Here is a 23,431-nt window from a genome sequence, read left to right as displayed (position 1 = left end):
ACAGGAAGTGCAAAATGGCTAAGCAGGGGTGGCTAGAGGACAAATGTAAGGATGTAGAGGGTTATTTCACTAGGGGTAAGATAGATACTGCCTACAGGGTAATTAAAGAGACCTTTGGAGAAAAGAGAGCCACTTTTATGAATATCAAGAGCTCAGATGGAAACCCAGTTCTAAGCAAAGAAGGGAAAGCAGAAAGTGGAAGGAGTATATAGAGGGTCCATACAAGGGCGATGTTCTTGAGGACAATATTATGGAAATGGAAGAGGATGTACAAGAAGATGAAATGGGAGATATGATACTGCGGGAAGAGTTTGACAGAGCACTGAAAGACCTTAGTCGCAACAAGGCCCCGGGAGTAGACAACATTCCATTAGAACTACTGACAGCCTTGGGAGAGCCAGTCCTGACAAAACTCTACCATCTGGTGAGCAAGATGTATGAGACAGGCAAAATACCCTCAGACGTCAAGAAGAATATAATAATTCCAATGCCAAAGAAAGCAGGTGTTGACAGATGTGAAAATTACCGAACTATCAGTTTAATAAGTCACAGCTGCAAATACTAACGCGAATTCTTTACAGACGAATGGAAAAACTAGTAGAAGCCTGTCGCACTTCATCCATAGTTCACAGAATATCGTGGGAGAAAAGGGCAAGCTGAGTTTTGCAGAAGTGATGCTTTCTAAAACCATGGCAATTCATGGACATAAACTACTCTGTCTCAAGAAAAGAATATGCTCTAGAATTCTTCATCAAACCGATGTTAGAAATAGTGGTCTAGATTTTAGTGAGTCCATTCTTTTAGCCTTCTTACATAATGGAGTCACCTGCTCTTTTTCTGTCACACTGGACCTTAGTGTGACCTACCTATTCTTGAGTACTCTTCAGGGAAGACATCAGAACAATTCAGAGTTGGGCTGCTGGATATGTTACTAGTAGGTTCAAACAACACGCAAGTGTTATAGAAATGCTTTGGGAACTCAAATGGGATACCTGGAGGGAGGACAACATTCACTTTTGTGGAACACTATCGAGAAAACGTAGAGAACCTGCATTCGATGCTTACTGCAGAATGACTCTGTCGCTTCCAACATTCATTGTGCATAAGGACCATGAAGATAAGATATAGAGGTATATAGACAGTTGCTTTTCTCTCGTTCTATTTGCGAGTGGAACAAGGAGGGAAGTAACTAGTAGTGGCACAGGATACTCTCTGCCAACTGCCATAAGGTGGATTGCAGAGTATCAATATAGATATAGATATAGATGACTCATTAATATTATATAATATATATTTATCTGGATAGGATATAAAATACAATTCAGAGCTGATGTAAATCTGCTGAAAATTTTGAGTAATTTTCAACTTTTTTTGAATTGTGTATACAGGCTTTAGTATTTTTTAAATATACCAGAATAGTATTGTGTAATCACTGTTGACTGTATTCTCTCTCTCTTTTTTGCTTGTACTGTGCAGTTTTTAACGCTGTTATATGAAGCAGCTTCGATATTTGCATAATTTTGTGATTTTTGCAGAAGAGACATCATTCTTAATGGTCATGAGGGCCTCTCAAATTGTGGATGTTAGTTTGACACCAGGTGACAAAACAACTGGTTTTCTCACACCAATTGTGGGTATTGAAGGAGGAATTCAATTGGACTATGATCGTAAGATGAATACTTTGTATTGGGTTGAAGGCAAAGAAGATGATGACGAAAATGTGAGTATTTTACTTCTTTCAACAAATTATAATTTCAGCAGCCATAACTGCAGTGGACATTCTGATGCCATTGTGTGTGTAATCATTGTGTCAGATACGTTTTGACTTCCTGCAAATTAAATCAGTAATGTTTAACTTTTTATGTGTCTTTAGTGCACAATTTATACCACTCCATATGGGGGTGGAAACAGAACAGAATTGTTGGGAAATGGTGACACTGGAATTGTTGGTGCCCCATACACAATTGCATTTGACTGGCTTGGCCGCAATCTGTACATTGGAAACCGAATGGCTTCAAATTTTGAAGCCATCAAAGTTGATGGCAAGTCAAAATACCGTGCCATTATTTTAGCAAATGATGGCAATAAAACATCTGTTGCAAAACCCAAATCAATGTGTCTGGATCCAAAGGAAGGGTATGTTTCATATCGTAAGGGAGTGTTTCATCATACTGAAAATAAAAATACAAATTTTCATGCTCATGTTAACTGTTCCAGGAAATTGTACTGGGCAGATGAAGGTGGCTTTGGTGTGCCATCCAAAATAGGAAAGGTTAACATGGATGGATCAAACCCAGTAGTGCTCATAGAGGTGGATCAACCAGAGGCAATTACAATTGATCTTGACAGCCATATACTGTACTATAGTATACAGTATCCTCCAAGTGTAAGTAGAAATTATTTACATAACTTTTGTAAAGTGATTTTCAGCACTAGTTATTAAAATGTGTCACTGTCTTTTCATAGATAAATATGATAACCACTGATGGTGCAAATCAAGGAGCACTCCTCAAGGAAGATAAGAATGTAGCATTGCCAAAGGCTCTGGGTGTATTGGATAGCAGATTATATTATTTAGATCCTGTTTTCGAAAAGATTGAACGAGTGGACCTGCCAACTGGAGGGAATCCGAAGTTAATACTAGATAATGAACCTGATCTGAAAACATTCACAATATTCAGGAAAAGACAAAGTAAGTAAATATTGAAATATGAATACTTAAAATGTAGCAAAATGGAAAAAAAGATGATCGGAGATAAGACAATGAGAAAATTCTTCCCCATCAGATAAAATACTTATTGACTGCTGAAAAGGCATTTTTATATTCATTAGACTGCAATGTCCATAGCAACAGCCCATAAGTTATGTGATGCTGAAAAAGTCAGAAGTAAGCTGCCCTAAGATATTTATTATTTACTAGATCAGCTAATTTCCATATGATACAGGAAACGTGTTATCTTTTTGTAGACATACTTAGTGTGGGTTTGTCAGTTTAATTTGGAATCAGTATGTATTCCAAGCAGTTCTACAGATTTTGGTTCTACATCTTAAGCTAGTCCCAGTTGCAAATGCTGAGATTTCTGTGGATTACACAGTAGTTTTTTTAGGTGAGAACCAGTTTAGTTTTGAGAAGAGAGTATCGTGATTTCTGGTGTAGCCTTGATATATCTTGATCTGTCGTGATTAAAGTTATATCATCCACTTAGCAGATAACTGACTGAACCCCCAGCACAATGTGGCTAATCGAAATCCTTAATGACAATAATGAAGAAGGCTGGTCCAAGGACGGAGCCCTGAGGCACACCAGACACGACTTTTTTCGAGGAAGAATGCCTGTTTTGAGTCAACAAAAATTGTCTCCTGTAATTTAGTTAAGACTTATTTATTTATAATGCTAACAATATTGTGACAAGGACAGTTTGCTTCTGACCATGAAGATGGCATGTTGAGTTGCAGATAGGCACAACAAAAAGACTGTGACACTGTTTGTTATGCCTGTCTGCAACTCCACATGTCATCTTTGCAGTGAGCAATGTATCCTTTTCATAATATTGTTGATATTCCAATATGGACTTCCCATTATTTCTAATGCTGTATTATTTATTCCATAATACTGTAGTTTGGCTAATAAGACGTCAAAGGGAATGCAGTCAAATAGCTCACCGAAATAGCATAGCTGAAGAGAGACCATACATCTACATCTACATTTATACTCCGTAAGCCACCCAACGGTGTGTGTCGGAAGGCACTTTACGTGCCACTGTCATTACCTCCCTTTCCTGTTCCAGTCGCATATGGTTTGCGGGAAGAACAACTGCCGGAAAGCCTCTGTGCGCACTTGAATCTCTGTAATTTTACATTCGTTATCTCCTCGGGAGGTATAAGTAGGGGGAAGCAATATATTCGATACCTCATCCAGAAACGCACTCTCTCGAAACCTGGACAGAAAGCTACACCATGATGCAGAGCACCTCTCTTGCAGAGTCTGCCTCTTGGAGTTTGCTAAACATCTCCGTAACGCTATTACACTTACCAAATAACCCTGTGACGAAACATGCCGCTCTTCTTTGGATATTCTCTATCTCCTCTGTCAACCAGACCTGGTACAGATCCCACACTGATGAGCAATATTCAAGTATAGGTCAAATGAGTGTTTTGTAAGCCACCTCCTTTGTTGATGGACTACATTTTCTAAGGACTCTCCCAATGAATCTCAACCTGGCACTCGCCTTACCAACAATTAATTTTATATGATCATTCCACTTCAAATCATTCCGTACGCATACTCCCAGATATTTTACATAAGTAACTGCTACCAGTGTTTGTTCCGCTATCATATAATCATACAGTAAAGGAGTCTTCTTTCTATGTATTCGCAATACATTACATTTGTAATACTCGTATTTGCAGAAGCAGAAGTGGCATTTTTTCTGTGTCAAAGACCATGTAGTCTTTTACAAACAAGGTCATGTTTTGCAAAGTAGTTACTAACCTGTACATTGCTTATAATATTTTGAAAAATATTGTAACAGTATATCTGTAGGTTTCAGGGAGATGCTTTTTCCCCTTTTTGTAAATAGGTATAACTTTTGAAATTTTAAGCTGGTCAGGGAAAACTCCAAATTCTAGCCACATATTCATAATAAAAGCAAACGATTTGAAAATGTGGTGTATTGTCATTTTCATTGTGTAGTTAGATAGCCAGTAGCAGTTCATACTTTTTGAGTTTAAAAATTTTGTAAGTATTTTCTAATCTGTGGATGTGACAAGATCCCAATAGGATTCACACCCTCTAGGAAGATGATCAGCAGTTGCTGATGTGTTTGATGGTTAATTTTTTTCTTAATTCATTTACTGTAGAAGTAAAGTATTTATTGAGCTCTCCTGGCTCAAGAGAATATGTTGAGTTTGGGTAGAATTGAATTCTTGTGTTATAATATCACAATCAGCCTTGCATTTATTGGGAGCTCCTCAGTGTAACTTTCATAGGCAGCTTGTATGGCAAGTTTAGATTTGGCTTCATAATGTTTTTTTAAATTTGAGATAAGCTTTATAAGAAATATCATGCTGCTGTCTGTGCCACATTTGCAATTATTTTTATGCATTTTGTGTAGTGAAAGCATCTTTTTGCCTGATACAGCAAGGTCATCAGTGTACCATGTAAGCTTTTTACCATTTCGATTTGGTTTAGTGATATTTCTTTTCAGTGGTGAGTAAGAGTACCATAAGTCGGTATATGTCTGAAAGAAATTATTAAAGAGTGATTTGACAATTGATTTATCTACATCCTATTCCTAAACAAAGTTCCAGCTTGCGTTTCTAAGCAGTGTGTGAATAACTTACTATATTTCTCTTTCTGACCTTATGTGAGGAGTAGGGGATCACAATCTGTGAAACATTCACCTGCTTTGCTTACAGTGCATAGGTCTCTTGAGAAATCGACTATAATATTGTCCAAACAGGCGTTCCCATATGTAAGGCTATTGTTAGCCCAAAATAAATGTAATGATGTCAGTAGGTTTAGAAATGTTTTTAATTTGAGCTCATCCGAGGCTGACAACTCTGTTTTTTAATCACCGCAAGTTGCGACGTTTTTATTGAGCTTCAAAATGTTTCTCATCATTAGTTCAAATTTATCAAAAAATAAATTAACATCACCATTTGAAGATCCATACAAACTAATAATTCTAATATTCTGGCCGATCAATCTTGTGCAACTAAATTCTCCATTTCAATTTAGAAGAGTATAAGTTTATATTTTTCTAGAAAATTTCATGTATTGTCTTACAAAACATTGCAGCACCCATCTAATCTCATAACAGTTCTCTGTAGTGCCAATTTTGAAAGAACCAGAAATATTTTGTGACCTGTGAGTATACAAGGGGTGGACAAAAATATGGAAACATTACAAACACAACACATTACCATGCCTAATATGGTAAGGGCAAACCATTGGCATTTGAACCAGCTTACGATCATCTTGAAATGGATAAATACGTGTCATGAGTGGTATTCAAGGCACTCTTATAATCTTGTACCATTCTTCCTGCAAAATAGTGGCTAGTTTGCCTAATGCTGTTGGAGGTGTTATTGATCATACACTCTTCTCTTCAAAGCAGACCACAAAGGCTCAATAATATTGAGATCTTATAATAGTGATGGCCAGGGGAGATGCAACAGTCCATCTTCATTTTCACAAAATGAGTCGTGGATGATGTAAGGTGTGTGAACAGGGACCACGTCATCTTGGAACACAGCATCATCACTTACCATGGGCAGTAAGGCCTCTTTGCAGAGTAAACGTGGGGCCCATGGAATACCACAATGTGGCTGTCCAAATCATCACTGAACCCTCGCCATGTTTCAATCTCAGGATATAAACTCAGTGATAATTTGGAAACAGCATGAAACCAGACTCATCGAAGCAAGTGACATTCTTCCACTGCTACACAGCCCAGGTTTTTGTGGCTTTGGGGCCATATTATCTTGTTACAGACATTTTGCACCGTTGATAACTGTTTTTTAAATTCCATATTACCCTACAATTCTGTGCTTATGGAGTCCATCTGCTGAGCTGAGGGTTCAGCACATCTGACTGACATGCAGCAGGTCCAGGTTTGATTCACGGCCAGTTTGGAGATTTTCTATGCTTGGGAACTGGGTGTTGCGTTGTCCTCATCATCATCGACACACAAGTCGTCCAGTGCGTTATCAACTGAAAAAACTTGCAACTCAGCAGCCGAACTTCCCCAGTTGGGGGCTCCCGGACATCGATGCCATACAATCATTTTGTACGTATGGAGTTTCCTTCATGTTGTTTTGATGCTGGCAGGATTTGTGAGTGTGACATTCAGTTTTCCAGTGACTTTTGCAGCTGTTGTCTCTTTATTTTGCGTCACAATCCCCTTCAAAGACCATCCATCATGAATGTCCAAGACACAGTCTCATCCATGTTGTGACTTAGCGGGTGATGTTTTCCCAGGTATAACTGAATCTTTGATATGGTGCCTCTTGAAACACCAAACACTTCAGCTACCCTGGCAATGGACGCACCCAGCGTATGAATACCAACAATTTAGCTACTTAAGCATTCACTTAGTGCCAATATCATGCACTCACAATTACACATAATACTGTTCTGGCCACAACTGACACTCGCAACATATTGAGGATGTTGCACAGGCACCGATCGTGGGTAAATACAACAGCCTCACCTGCAGGCTTGGCTAACATCCGCATTTATTTCGAAGTGTGCATTTCTTGTTGTATTTCCATATTTTTTCAAAACCCTGTACATTTTAGAGGCCATTTCATTTGTGAATGAGAATCCCCATCAGTTTTAAACAAATAATGATATGATATGTGTGATCACTACACACATAATGGTGGCAACATTAATCTGATGAACCAGAGACTGAGTAAATGCCATGGCAGCATGGGCCACAGAAACATCATATTTTATTATAAATTGCCTCAGTCAGAAATAATAAGAACTCAACAGGAAGGAAGTCACCATTATCCTGCCCTAACATATTTTTTATTCAGTTGCTGAAAGACTAGTTTGATGCAGATCTTCATGATACTCTGTCCTCTTCATTTCGGAATAATTACTACAATCCGCATCCATTTGAACGCGTTTACTGTACTCGTTCCTTGGTCTCCCTCTACAATTTTTACACCCCCCTCCTCTCCCCCCCCCCCCCCCACACACACACACACTTCCCTCCAATACTAAATTGACAGTTCTTTGATGTCTCAGAATATGTCCTCCAACCAGTCGCTCCTTTTAGTCAAGCTATACCCTAAATTTCTTGTGCCTCCTCATTAGTTACATAGTTTTTGGAGAATCAAAGTTAAAGTATCTCGTTTAATTGTCCTTTTTTTCATTCCAACGAGTGAAATATATAATAAATAGCGTATACCTTCATTGTTTTAATACAGATCTCAGAAAAACAGCAGAATTTTAAATCAGAAACTTGCTTATATACATTTGTGAATAGGCTTAATTCTTGTAACGTCTTTTTTGATTTTCGCTAATTTAATTGATTTATTCTAGCTAAAGTATTATTTTTGCCATGAGTGAGAAGTGCCTGACTTGCTGTAGAAGTGTTAGTTCCGGGGTTTGGTGTGATGGATGTAGTAGTTTTTTTCACTGGGGGGACTGCAGTGGCGTGGGTGTTGGGAAAGTGGATCAGGCTCATCAGTGGTTATGTAGGATTTGCAGCAGAGATAGGAAGATAGTGGAACAGGAGGGGAAAATTGCTACCCTTCAGGCTGAGCTAGATCAGGCTAGGGAAGATCTGGACAAGTTAAGGAGGGAGAAGGGCAAAGACAGGTGGGAAGTGGCAACAGGTAGCAGAAGGAACAGGCCTAGAACTAAGTCTGACAGTTTTGTGGTGAATGTCAAAAATAAGTTTGACCTGTTGCTTCAGTTAGAAACTGATGAGCCTCAAGCAGTGGTAGGTGTAGACAGGACACAACAAACTTTCAATAGGAAATTGAAAAAGAATGTAGGAAAGTCATTGAAAAGGAAGAAAGTTTTGTTGTTAGGCAGTTCTCATGCCAGAGGTGTAGGCCAACTTCTGCAGGAGGAATTAGGACCAGAATACCAGGTCACAAATTTTTTCAAACCAAGTGCTAGTCTGGATCAGGTGACAGAGGATTTAGGTTCACTCTGTAAAGGATTTACCAGGGAAGACACCGTGGTTATTGTGGGAGGGCCAGGGAACAGCATCGACAGAGATCCTGGATACAGTATAGAGTGTGACCTGGTAAAGATTGCGTCGGCATCGAGACACACCAATGTTGAATTTGTATCTGTCCTGAGATGCCATGACCGGCCTCATTTGAACTCTTCTGTTGGGAGAGTTAATTTGGAGTTGGAACGGCTGCTTGGGTCGGGTGCGGGGGCTCATATTGGTGTGGTTCCTGTTGATTATCTCAGTAGGTGGGACTATACCAGGCTCGGCCTACATCTCAACAGGAAAGGGAAGGGGAAACTGGCTGGGGTAATAGCAGGAAATTTAAGGGGGGGGGAGGCACTGCCATGAATGGTAAAATACCAGTGGTCACAGGTGTTGGAGCAGCACCTTTTTTAGGATAGGTAAGACAGAAAGATGTCAAGTTCTACGAGAGGTCAGGATTGAAACAAATCTTCAGTTTAGGAAAGAAATTAAGCAGCACAATTCTAGCACATTGGATCACCAATCACAGCTGTCAATTACAAATTTTCACCAATCACCAGAAATTTTATCTCCACCAAGTTGTATCTCAGTCCTAGGTAATTGCATTGATGAATTAAAGTCACCCAACCCAGTTGACATAATCTGCCTCTCTGAACACCATGTGACAACTGGTATAGGAACTAGGCGTAAGCACAATGAGAAACTCAGACAGGAGAGTACTGCAAATGTTAGAATAAGGAAAGGTTCTCATAAAAGTATAATTAAAAATAATGTAAGTATATTTCATCAAAATATTGGGAGTTTAAAGAATAAAACAGATGAGCTTCTGGTTTGTTTAGAAGATTTAGAAGCTGAGGATGAAATAGATATACTATGCCTGTCTGAGCTCTGAGCATCACATTGTTACTGATATGGATAAGGTAAATGTAAGTGGATATAAGCTCTCTGCACATGTAATGAGAGAAAATATGGAGAAAGGAGGAGTTGCCATATATGTCAAAAGTTATCATTGTGCAAAAAGTATAGAAACAAAAAAGTTTTGTGTAGAGAAACATATAGAAGCATGTGCCTGTGAGCTTAAATTAAATAAAGGCACATTTATAATTGTAACTGTATATAGGTCCCCATCAGGAAATTTTCATATATTTCTGAAAAATTTGGACTCCTTGTTGTGCTATCTGTCAGACAGGGGGAAGCAAATTATTATTTGTGGGGACTTCAATGTAGATTCTCTGAAAGAGGGTAATAGGAAAAATGACCCTGAAGTATTACTCGGTTCTTTCAATTTGACACCCGTTATTGATTTTCCTACTCGGGTGGTAAAGGATAGCAGCTCACTGATAGATAACTTCTTTATAGACCAAGATAAGTTTAACCAGATAAATGCTCAGCCTGTTGAGAATGGTCTTTCTGATCATGGTGCACAGCTAGTTACAATATATGACATAGCTCCATTCAGCAATACTAAACAGTCCTCCAAAGTAGTACGTTCACTCAACGATTTAACAATTGCAAATTTCAGGGAAAGCCTACAGCAGTTAGACTGGGATGAGGTGTACCGTGAACCTGATGCCAATTTAAAATATAATTTATTTCATGACATTTTTGTAAATGCATTTGAAAACTGCTTCCCCAAGAAAATAGTTAAATATACTCGTAAGAAACCTTGTAACAAACCATGGCTTACTAAGGGTATAAAAAGTCTTGTAACCGGAAAAGGAAAATGTATCTGACAGCAAGAAAGAGTAGTGACCCAGAAACTATCAAAAATTATAAAACCTACTGTGTTATATTAAGAAAAGTTATTAAAAAATCCAGGAGTATGTTTATCATGTCTGAAATCAGCAACTCTGATAATAAAATTAAAACAATTTGGAATATTATTAAAAGAGAAACAGGTCAACCAAGAGCACAGGAAGACAGTATTACCATCAAATTGAATGAAAACCTTAGGAACAAAAAGTCAGAAGTTGAAAATATTTTTAATAATCATTTTCTAAATGTTGTGGATATAGTAGGATCCAGGTGTTCATTAGAAGATGCTAGGCTGTTAATGGAAGAGGCCATACCTATGCAATTTGATACAATTGAAATCTCACCCACTTCTCCCTCTGAAATTAGGAAAATAATAAACTTGCTTAAAAGCAAAAACTCACATGGAATTGATGGCATTTCCAGCAAAATACTAAAAGCTTGTTCTCAACAGATAAGTAAGATTCTCAGCCACCTTTGTAATAGCTCTCTGGAACAGGGCATTTTCCCTGATAGACTGAAATATGCTATTGTTATACCTTTGCATAAAAAGGGGGATAGATCTGATGTCAACAATTACCATCCAATCTCCCTTCTAACAGCTTTATCCAAAATTTTTGAGAAAGTAATGTATTCAAGAGTAGCTTCACATATCTGTAAAAATGAAGTACTAACAAAATGTCAGTTTGGTTTCCAGAAAGGTTTTTCAACAGAAAATGCCATATATGCTTTTACCAGTCAAATTTTGAATGATCTGAATAACCGAACACCACCCATTGGGATTTTTTGTGATCTCTCAAAGGCTTTTGATTGTGTAAATCATGAAATTCTGCTAGACAAGCTCAAGTATTGTGGCAGGAGTGGGACAGTGCACAAATGGTTTAATTTGTACCTAACTGGACGAGTGCAGAAAGTTGAAATAAGTAGTTCTCGTAACATGCAAAGATCAGCACATTCCTCAAACTGGGGAACTATCAAGAATGGGGGTCCACAAGGGTCAGTCTTGGGTCCTTTGTTGTTATAATTATATATTAATGACTTGCCATTCTATATTCATGAAGAGGCAAAGTTAGTTCTCTTTGCTGATGATACAAGTATAGTAATCACACCTGACAAACAAGAATTAACTGATGAAATTGTCAATACTGTCTTTCAGAAAATTACTAAGAGGTTCCTTGTAAACGGACTCTCACTGAATTTTGATAAGACACAGTACATACAGTTCCGTACAGTGAATGGTATGATGCCATTAATAAATATAGACCTTAATCAGAAGCATATAGCTAAGGTAGAATATTCCAAATGTTTAGGTGTGTCCATTGATGAGAGATTAAATTAGAAGAAACACATTGATGATCTGCTGAAACGTTTGAGTTCAGCTACTTATGCAATAAGGGTCATTGCAAATTTTGGTGATAAACATCTTAGTAAATTAGCTTACTACGCCTATTTTCACTCATTGCTTTCATATGGCATCATATTTTGGGGTAATTAATCACTGAGGAATAAAGTATTTATTGCACGAAAGCGTGTAATCAGAATAATAGCTGGAGTCCACCCAAGATCATCCTGCAGACATTTATTTAAGATATCTAGGGATATTCACAGTAGCTTCTCAGTATATATACTCTCTTATGAAATTTGTTATTAACAACCAAACCCAATTCCAAAGTAATAGCAGTGTGCATAACTACAATACTAGGAGAAAGGATGATCTTCACTATTCAAGATTAAATCTAACTTTGGCACAGAAAGGGGTGAATTATACTGGCACTAAAGTCTTTGGCCACTTACCAAATAGTATCAAAAGTCTGACAGATAACCAACAAGTATTTAAGAAGAAATTAAAAGAATTTCTGAATGACAACTCCTTCTACTCCATAGAGGAATTTTTAGATATAAATTAAGAAAAAAAAAGAAAAAATATTAAAAAAAAATAAAAAATAAAGAAAAACAAAAAACACAAAAAATAAAGTTGTTATATTAACTTAAGTATGTTGTTAAATTAACCTAATTATGTCATGTATTGGAAAATTCGACTCGTTCCACATCATTACGAAATATCGTATTCATGATCCATGGAACTAGTATTAATCTAATCTAATCTAATCTAATCTAATCTAATCTACCAGTCTAATCTTCAGCATTCTTATTTAGGACCACATTTCAAAAGCTCTGCCGATTCTATGAAACCAGTATATGTCATAATTGCATTACAGTGCTATGGTCTTGTTATGTTGTTTTATTCAGTTCTAGACCAGTTCATATTAAGTGGAACTAATTTTCATCGTATTGTTATAATATTGTATATTAATTAATATTCTAGAACAGTATCCTACCTGAGAAACAGTGATATCTTTAGTAAATCAGTTTGGGTTTAAGAAGAGTTGCTCAGCTGAGAATCCCATTTACATTTTTACCTGCAAAATTTTACAAGCATAACAAAATAGAACGAATTGTTCTGTGACCTATCTAACACATTTGACTGTGTGAACCATGCTTAATAAATTGAGGTTTCTTGGGGTAGATGGAATAGCCAACCATATAAATAACATTATACCTAATCAAAAGAATTCAGAAAGCTGTAAATAATAATTCAGGTAATGTAACTAGGGGAGTTTATTCTGACTGGGGAAATCACAAATGTTCTAAAGGCTCAATCCTATGCCCAGTGGTGTTTCTCACATATACGAATAAAGAGGCTTCCATCTAATATACAAACAGAATTAGTTCTTTTTGTGAGTGGCACCTCTGTTCAAATTAAGAAGAAATGTTAAGTAATGTCCTTAAAAGTATTATTGAGTAGTTCTCTGCAGATGGTCTCACTGTCAATTTCAAAAAGATGCAGCATAGTCAAATCTGCACGTCCAATGATAAATTTAACACATGCTGAAGAAATAATAACTGGGTTGAAAATTTCAAAAATTTTGTTTTCCATATTGATGAGAATTTAAACTGAGAGAAAGAAGGAAAAGAGAAAAGACATTTTTCAACTCCTTAAACAACTCAGTCCAACCACATTTGCATATAAAATCATTACAAAACTTGAGGAGAGAGAAATCAGTAAGTTGACACACAGTATTTGGGTTGTTACATTTGATAAATTCATGTGGAACAATGATATGGGGTAACACATCTTTAAGACAGAAAGTTTTCATTCTCCAAAAATGTGCTGTGAGAATAGTATTAGGCACTCACTCACAGTCATTTTGTAGATATCTCTTTAGATATCTCTTTAAGGAGTTTGGCATTATAAATAACCAACTAAAGCTCAAAAGAACACTGATGTATATAATTACAATACAGGAGAAAAAAAGACTTCAGTGTTCCACATTAAGATTGGATTTAGTGCAAAAAGGGATGCACAATGCAGATGCTAAAATTTTTGAAAATATTTTCACATCCAGAGAAGAAATTAGGTGATTGAAATTTCATGAAAAGATCTCACTGCAATGAAAAAGTTTTTGTTTTAACAGTCACCACCCTAACTCCCATATCACATCCATGACACTCTGTCCCCTATTTCATGATAATACAAAATGAGCTGCCTTTCTTTGAACTTTAGCCCATCATATGAAATGCGTGATGGACAGAAAAATTAAATCTGAAAATACACTGAACACATTTCACCTTGATAACTCCTTCTACCCTGTAGAAAAATTTCCGTTTATGTAATACATAATGACTAATTTGTATATATGTATATCATATAAATGTAAGTTGAATTGTTGTTCATCATTACAGTTAATCAAACAAATGATCTGTGGAATGTGAAAGTAACTAACTGTTGATATGTATACTCTTGTCATTTAGGTACATTTGTGTATAAAATTATTGTAACAAATAGCTCTATGCTTTTTCAATATGTGCATTAACATGTGGTCCATATCACAAACATGATGGTTTTGATAAATAAATAAATTTCCATATATTTATTAACAATGTTGGAAGAAGGCGAGTGAATGCATTAATATGTAAGTGTACCAATGACAGTGTATTTTTAATGCAGATAAGACAAGGTTGGAGTGCATATAAAATATTTACAGTGGCTACTGGGGTATTGTTTTTGTTCCAATAAACACATCTTCAGTTAGAGACCCGACTGTTTCTGTGATGATTCTTAAATGCTGTCAACTTTTACTTTTAAGCACAATAGACAATTTGTAATTTTTTTAAGCACAGTTGAGATACCTAGAATTTTAAATATAGTTGCCTTCCAAACTGCCACATTTGGTAAAAAAAAATGTAGCACTGTGAAGAGTAGTTTAAATTAGATTTGTTTTCAAATTTATTGTTTGATTTATCACAATTATATGTGACAACTTTCAACTACTATAAACACATAACACTATATTTTCTGTGATATAATTTTTTCAGCTGGAAATCATCCATGTGTGGCTAATAATGGTGGGTGTAATCAGTTGTGCATACCCAGTGAAAGTAATACGAGAGTGTGCATGTGCTCTGTTGGTTACAAGAAAGATAATGAAGTGAGCTGTGTGCCCTACAAGACATTTGCTGTAGTGTCACAACTAGACATTACAAGAGGCTATAGCTTGAAAGATTCAGCAGAAGCTATGGTTCCAATTTCTGGACTAGGTGAGAAGAATAAGATCAGCATAGTATTTCCATATGTACTGTGTTCAGCATGGCAATAAACAAATGGTCATCTAAAAATTAATAGTTTTTGTGTTTTTGTAACCTTGTTAACTAGAATGTGGAGAGGCTGACAGTACAAGACATTTGATAATGGGAAAGGAAAAATTTATATTAGGATATATTTTTTTTCCAAAACCATATCACCTTCTCCTTCATCTACAAATACTCTTTCATGCATTCAGTCCTCACTTTTATGCAACATTCACTGTTTAATTTCTACACCATTTGAATACAGTCTGCCATGATTACTAAGTTAACTTTGTATGTTCCTTATTCTTGTTGTATGAATCATTTTAACTTGTATTTACCTTGATGTCTAATATACGTTGTAACACACAGATATTTTTTCTACTCTTCTGTTCATTTTACTTTTTGCTTACAGTGACTGAATCTTCATTTAAATTGTTCAGCCATCAGATACCACTGTTTTTTTAAATCATTAGCAGTCTCCGTGTTGTCCCCCATGTTGTTGGCATAATCTTTACAAAACGTTTTATTAACAAATTTCATTAAGTCATTCACATTTTGTTTTCATGTCCTGATAATTGAGGAAATTTATGTATTGTTTCCAGGGCATCACATCTTGCATGTTGACGTTCATTATGCTGAAAACTGGATCTACTGGGTGGAATTCAATAGAGGTATATGGAATGGTATTTTCCGTATACATCCAAATGGTACAGGTCTTCAACCCGTCATTAAAGATGGAATTGGTTCCAATGGTATACGAGGACTTGCAATTGACTGGGTAGCAGGGAACTTGTATTTCACGAATGTCTTTCCACATGAAAATTATCTTGAAGTTTCCTGGCTTGATGGTTCAAACAGGAAAGTTCTTAGGAAAACAACTACTGATTCACCAAGAGAGCTTGCAGTAAATCCAGTTAAAAGGTTTGTGGAAAGTGACTTCATAATTATCCAAAATAACATTTTTATATCAGTATAATCATTATCTTTCTTAAACAGGCTTCTTTACTGGATTGATTATGGACAGTACCCACGAATCGGAAAGGCTTTGCTAGATGGTTCAAACTGGTCCCCTGTTGTCACATCAGGTATCAGCAATCCGAGAGATCTCACTGTGGACATGCTGACTCATGATGTGTATTGGGTTGATTCAAGACTCGATATGATACAAAAAATTTCTTATAATGGTGGTAACAGACAGGTAATAACAATACACTGTATTCTGTCATAAATGTATTCTGTTTGTTGGAACAAGTCAGTAGAAGTTTTTGTTATTTTCAGCTTATACGACGTAATTTGCCCAATCCAATGGGAATAGCTGTACACGTGGGTGATGTATATTGGGTTGATCGTAATCTAGCTACAGTTTTCAAGGCATCAAAAGTGCCTGGGAATAATACAAGAGCCATCTCCCTCCGAACAAATCTGCCACGTCTAAGAGACATCGCAATTTATGATCAGTTAAACCAACCACGTGATGAAAGCAATCCTTGCGTGAAATTAGGAAATGGAGGCTGTGAGCAACTATGTTTTTCATTCCCACCAGAGCCAAATGGTGGAAAACCACAGTTTAAGTGTGACTGTGCTACAGGAGAGCTGTCTACAACAGGAAATGGACGCAAATGTGAAACTGTAAATGAATTCTTGGTGTTTGCAACTCGAACAGAAATAAGGGCCATTAGTCTGGATCCTCAAGTTACAACGTATCCATTCAAGCCTGTGGTATGTAACTCTTATTTACATTAACTGCAGTATGAAGCATTAGTCTGTATGCCTCTTTATTATGGAAAAGCAAGGATGGAATAATGACAGTATTATGCTACTCACCATATAGAGGAGACGTTGAGTCCCAGCAAAAAGGCTGCTACGTGTTTACCCTTTTGGCCAAAAGGCCTCCTTCTAAAGTAAAACAACACACACGTTCACACAAGCGCAATTCTCAAACACATGACACTGATTCTGGCTCATGAAGCTGCACAGCCTCAGTGGACAGAAATAGTGGTCGTGTGTGTGTGTGTGTGTGTGTGTGTGTGAGTTAGTTGTATGAATGAATGTGTTTTTTCTACTTTAGAAAAGGCATGTTGGCCAAAAGTGCAAATGTATAGCAGTCTTTTTGTTGTGCCTGCCTGGTACTCAACATCTGCGCAATTTGGTGAGTAGCAATATGTCCTTTTAATAATATTGTTGTTGCATTTTTGTTTTATCAGTCATACTTTTTCTTTGATACACATGAAATTATGATAACAGTTATTACGAATTTTGTATTTTTTGCTACATATCTGATATTATTTGCGAACCAACATGGTCAGTGTACATATTTTAGATGTAAAAATTTTGACGTATCCACAGATTTATGTAGTAAACATGCAATTATAATTGCAGGTCAATTTAACAAATGTTGTCGGAGTTGATTTTGATTTTGCTGATCAGAGACTACTATTTACGCAAATTCGTCCCTGGGCAAAGATTGCATGGATTCCAAGTGCAAATCCATCAAGTGAGACTCATACTATTTTAGACAAAGGCATCAACCCAGAAGGAATCGCATTTGATTGGACACAGAAGAAGATTTACTGGACAGATTCTTCAAATAGTAGCATCTATGCAATGAATTTTGATGGAACTGATCTTGTAATGATAGCTCGAGTTGAAAGACCAAGGGCTATTGTTATTGATCCTTGCAATGGGTAATTGTTCATTGTACTTTTAACTTTTGAGTATGAATATTCCTATTTTAAGTAAGATATCAAAAGTGAAACGTAATTTGTCTAGACTTCCTTCTCCATAAGAACACAATTACCCTATGCTTTGTTTCTTTTACTTCTTCCTGCACCAGTGTGTAATATCTTGGTCCACTTTTACATATACTTCAATCAATGATACATATCTATGTTAGATCTGATGAGGTTTTTGCCAGCGCTAGCCAAGCCCCCACAGTTATTTGTTTTGTATTCCACACTTTTACTTTCTTCTGCTACTATACACATTTTAAACAATGAAATGTTTTAGTACCGTATGGGATATTTAGAAATACCTATACTAGATCTGATACACTATTCATGAGTACTTGTTAGAAACTGAAGCACTCAGTGATGGGTCCACTTGTGGCATGAGATAATCTCCACTCGTAACATTAAAAAAAAAAAAAAGTAGATAAACAAGTGCCCCATGGACTGGAAAGGAGCTCGATAGAATTGAGGAGGTTCCAAAGATAGTTGTGGCATGAGATAATCTCCACTCATAACATTAAAAAAAAAAAAGTAGATAAACAAGTGCCCCATGGACTGGAAAGGAGCTCGATAGAATTGAGGAGGTTCCAAAGATAGTGACAGTTGGCCATATTATGAGAATAACTTTGATTAGGATTTCAGAATAGTATTTTGGAAGAACTGCCCTGCTGGTAGTCTCACAGTGTTGTGAGGGAATAATTTCTTGAACACAGTGGTAAGAGATTCGCCACTGTATATGAGGTATTTAAGCAAGAACTTTGTTTGGGCAGTACAGACAGGAGGTACTCATACAGAACAACACTCAGTCTACTGTAGTAATGGACTGCTGAATCGTTGATGACAGTAGAAACGCTATTATTGTAATTTTTTTTCTTGCAGTCTCCAACTTCGTGGTGTCTGAATTGGCAACTTTACCAACATGTTTTTGGAGTAGTATTCATGGTGCTGTTAATGACAACTTTTCTCCCATGTTTTGAAAGTAGAATGTTACAGGACTGAAGAAAGGTTATCATCATGTATTTGGGATTGTCGTATGTTTATGGGTATGCAGGTCTGTCATTTCCATTCACAATATTCTAATGAGTTGACTTCTACATATACATCTACATCATACTCTGCAAGCCACCTAATGGCATGTGGTTGAGGAGAAGTACAACTAAGAGATCCCCACTCGCAAATTGTGTGTAGGAATAATGGTTGTTGGTAAGCCTCTCCATTGTCTCATATTTCTCAGATTTTCTTGTCATGATCATTACACGAGACGTATGTGATAGGAAGTAATATGTTGTCCGACTCTTTGTGGAAAGTGCTCTCTCAAAATTTCAATAGTAAACCTCCCTGTGATGCACAGCACCTCTCTTATAACGTCTGCCAATGGAGTTTGTTGAGCATCTCAGGAGCACTCTCATACCAATTAAACTATCCTGTGACAAAACATGCTGCTCTTCATTGGATCTCTCCATCTCTCATATCAGTCCTACCTGGTAAGGATCCCATATTGAAGAACAGGTCTCCAGAACTGATCGAACAAGCACCTCATGAGGCACTTCATTCATGAATGAGTTACATTTCCTCAAGACTCGTCCTATGAATCTCAGCCTGGTGTCTGGTTTTCCTAATATTTGTTTTGTGGGGTCATCCCACTGAAGATTGTTCTGGATAGTTACTTCTAGATATTTTATGTTAGACATAGTTTCTCATCAATCGGGTAGTTGTACAGTAGTGGCTTTCTTTTCTTAAAATCTTCTGCAGGTCATCATCTGCAAACAGTCTTAAAGAGCATGTGACACTTTCTACTAGATCATTTACATTCATTGTAAACAGTTGTCGTCCTATCACATGTCCTTGGGGTACTCCAGAAATTACATATACACCTGTTGATTTTGTTCCACTAAGAGTGACATATTCAGTTCTATCTATGAGGAAATCTTGAATCCAGTCACAAATCTGGTCCCGCACTCGATACGATTATATTTTTTCATTAAGTGGTGTGGGACAGTGTCAAATGCCTTCCTGAATGCAACGAACACTTCATCAACCTTAGCACTGTTGTCTACAGCACTATGAATCTCAAAGAGGAACAGAGTGAGCTGATATTTGCTAGATGTCTGTTTACAGAATCATGTTGATTTTTATAGAGCATATTTTTGTTCTCCAAAAACGTCGTAATTCTTGAGCATAAAACATATTCCATAATTCTACATCAGATTGACTTTCAATGATATAGATGTGTAATTGTATGCTGCTGCCCTGCAGCACTTCTTGGAATCGGGAATGACCTGTGCTTTTTTCCAGGTGCTAGGTACCCTTTGTTGCTCTAGCAAACTACGATAAACTGCTGCTAGAAGGGGAATTAGCACTTCACATGATCTTTGTAGAATCTTATAGATATCTCATCTGGCCCTGATGCCTTTGCACTGCTAAGCAATTATAGTGGCTTTTCTGTTCTGCAGTCAGTTATCGCAGTATCTCCCATCACAGTGTTCATATGATGATTGAAAGGAGGGACTGCATTATGATTTTCTGCAGTGAAACAATTCCAGAAGACTATTATGGCCTCCTATCCGTTATCTTCCGTTTCGGTGCCAATATGATCTCTTGAGTGATTGGTTTCAAACTGCTTACTGACTTCACATAATACCAAAACTTTTTAGTGTTTTCACTCAGATCATTGACAAAATTTTACTTTCAAACTCATTGAACACTTTTCTCATTACTCATTTTCGCTTCATTCAGCTTTTGTTTGTCAGTTAAGTTTTTACTTGTCTTGAATCTGAACTGAAGTTCTCTTTGTTTATGGAGTAGTTTTCTAATACAGCTATTAAACCACAGTGGGTCTTTCCCATCCTGTAAGACCTTGTACCAAACATGCTTGCCTAAGGCATATTGAACAATGCTTTTGAGCTTTTTCAGTTGTGGGCCACATCTTTGTCCTCATCACTGAACATTTGATGCTGAATACTCAAATACTCTGCAATTTGTATCATGTCACTCTTGCATAGTAAAAATATCTTCCTATGTTTCTTAACCCTTTCACAGTTAAAATTTATTTAGCATATATTTGAAAAAATAAAAGGTCAAAACCTGTCTTCCTTTGTGATAAATAATACACTTTCTCTACCAAAAAAATGTGATGTGACCTATTTTGAAAATCAGTGAAGGGGGACATATGTCCAATGAACCTAACTAGGTCCCTGTTTTTATGTGAACCTAGAATTCTCCGAGTTAAATTTTTCATTTTATAATGATTTTATCATGATGAAAACAACGGAAAAAAGTATAACAAATTAGTACCAAAACACATTGTTTCTCCTGACATTGAAAAACATGAAATATTGCACACAATTTTCAGCATAACATTTGAAGATGGCTTTTACAAATCACACACCTTTATTTTCTACATTCTGTGAAGTTTTCTGGGACATATATGTCCCACTACATATAAATTATGTGCAAACCAGCAGAATTATGAGGTGTATGGCAATGTTTCAAAACAATGTCTATAATGTGTAAGAAACCACAGTTAGTTACTTCAGATATTCTTGGATGTAGAAGGTGGAGATTTGATCTGATTTTCGTGAAACACACACACTAAAAATACATGCTGCCCCATTTGATCACTCACAGCCTTCTATATATCCATCCCATGGTCTGTAGTGTTTTTCTGCAAAAAGTTGTGAAAACATCTCTCTACATGCTAGCACTAGACAGATATGAGATGTAGATGTCCCAACACTCATAACTGCACATTGCTTTAGTGAGATGTTTGTATCTCATCAACTCCGAAAGGGTTAATATTCCTTGTAAAACGTATAGTCATAGTTGCTATCACAGCCTTGTTGTTGTTGTTGTTGTTGTTGTGGTCTTCAGTCCTGAGACTGGTTTGATGCAGCTCTCCATGCTACTCTATCCTGTGCAAGCTTCTTCATCTCCCAGTACCTACTGCAACCTACATCCTTCTGAATCTGCTTAGTGTATTCATCTCTTGGTCTCCCTCTACGATTTTTACCCTCCACGCTGCCCTCCAATACTAAATTGGTGATCCCTTGACGCCTCAGAACATGTCCTACCAACCGATCCCTTCTTCTGGTCAAGTTGTGCCACAAACTTCTCTTCTCCCCAATCCTATTCAATACTTCCTCATTAGTTATGTGATCTACCCATCTAATCTTCAGCATTCTTCTGTAGCACCCCATTTCGAAAGCTTCTATTCTCTTCTTGTCCAAACTATTTATCGTCCATGTTTCACTTCCATACATGGCTACACTCCATACGAATACTTTCAGAAATGACTTCCTGACACTTAAATCAATACTGGATGTTAACAAATTTCTCTTCTTCAGAAACGCTTTCCTTGCCATTGCCAGCCTACATTTTATATCCTCTCTACTTCGACCATCATCAGTTATTTTGCTCCCCAAATAGCAAAACTCCTTTACTACTTTAAGTGTCTCATTTCCTAATCTAATTCCCTCAGCATCACCCGACTTTATTCGACTACATTCCATTATCCTCGTTTTGCTTTTGTTGATGTTCATCTTATATCCTCCTTTCAAGACACTGTCCATTCCATTCAACTGCCCTTCCAAGTCCTTTGCTGTCTCTGACAGAATTACAATGTCATCGGCGAACTTCAAAGTTTTTATTTCTTCTCCATGGATTTTAATACCTACTCTGAATTTTTCTTTTGTTTCCTTTACTGCTTGCTCAATATACAGATTGAATAACATCACAGCCATATGGTCACTGATACCTTCCTCTGTGTTAACTGGTTCAATAAATTCAGGTCTAAGATGTTACCTTCATGAGTTAGTTCTCTAATTATCTGCTCAAAATTATTTTCAGACAAGACATTCTGTATAATGACACACAAATCCCTGTCTCTGGCACCAGTTTTAATAGCAAAACTCTCCCAATCTTTACCTGGCAAGTTGAAGCCCCCCCCCCCCCCCCCCTCAATTACAACTGTATGATCAGGGAAATTATTGACAATATTCTGTAAGTTCACTCTTAAGTGCTCTACCACTACAGCACCTAACGTAAGTGGTCCATAATAGCATTCGATTACTATTTTTGATTGACTTTGATGTATAACTTTACTATGACTAATTCACATTCAGGATTCATGATAACCTCAATAGAAATTATCGATTTCTTTACAGCAATAAATACACCACCACCACTGGCTGCTAAGGTATCCTTATGATAAATATTCCAGTTGGAATGCAGGCTTTTGTTGATATTCACCTGCTGTTTCAATCAGATTTCTGTTACTATTGCTATCTGGGCATTACAATTTGAACAATCAGTAGCAATTCTGAGACCTTTTCTTGGGTGCTCCTGCAGTTTACTAATATTGTATTAAACTTTTCTGTATCCGATTCATGAGAACAGTCTGTGAGAACATTGTGGCTGATGTCTGATGTAAATTCAATTTGGCAGGCAACTCATCTCTCATACTGGGAGGGGGGGTTTCTCTAGCCTAAACAACTTCCATGTGCATGCCACACGTACTCTGCTACCCAAATAGCCACTTTCTGCATGTATTGCATACCTGAACTATTAATGGGCAGATGCTGTAAACGATGGTCTTATTACTGCTCACTGCCTGAACTCCCAACAGTTGCTTGCAACATATGG

At 36.9% G+C, this 23,431-nt stretch overlaps 1 protein-coding gene across 1 annotated transcript in view; it reads left to right on the top strand.

Annotated features, from left to right (window-relative positions):
- Positions 1-23,431, top strand: part of LOC124789833 (low-density lipoprotein receptor-related protein 2) — a 216,061-nt gene that overhangs the window by 110,247 nt on the left and 82,383 nt on the right. The window contains exons 26-34 of the mRNA XM_047257326.1: positions 1,536-1,720; positions 1,874-2,136; positions 2,218-2,386; positions 2,467-2,692; positions 14,814-15,035; positions 15,668-15,986; positions 16,062-16,263; positions 16,344-16,784; positions 17,445-17,749. Of these exons, the coding sequence (XP_047113282.1) occupies positions 1,536-1,720; positions 1,874-2,136; positions 2,218-2,386; positions 2,467-2,692; positions 14,814-15,035; positions 15,668-15,986; positions 16,062-16,263; positions 16,344-16,784; positions 17,445-17,749 (2,332 nt within the window). The remainder of the gene's footprint in view (positions 1-1,535; positions 1,721-1,873; positions 2,137-2,217; positions 2,387-2,466; positions 2,693-14,813; positions 15,036-15,667; positions 15,987-16,061; positions 16,264-16,343; positions 16,785-17,444; positions 17,750-23,431) is intronic.

This window comes from Schistocerca piceifrons, chromosome 3 (genome assembly GCF_021461385.2).
Source record: "Schistocerca piceifrons isolate TAMUIC-IGC-003096 chromosome 3, iqSchPice1.1, whole genome shotgun sequence".
Classification (NCBI taxonomy): domain Eukaryota; kingdom Metazoa; phylum Arthropoda; class Insecta; order Orthoptera; family Acrididae; genus Schistocerca; species Schistocerca piceifrons.
This window is presented reverse-complemented; position numbering and strand designations above follow the sequence as displayed.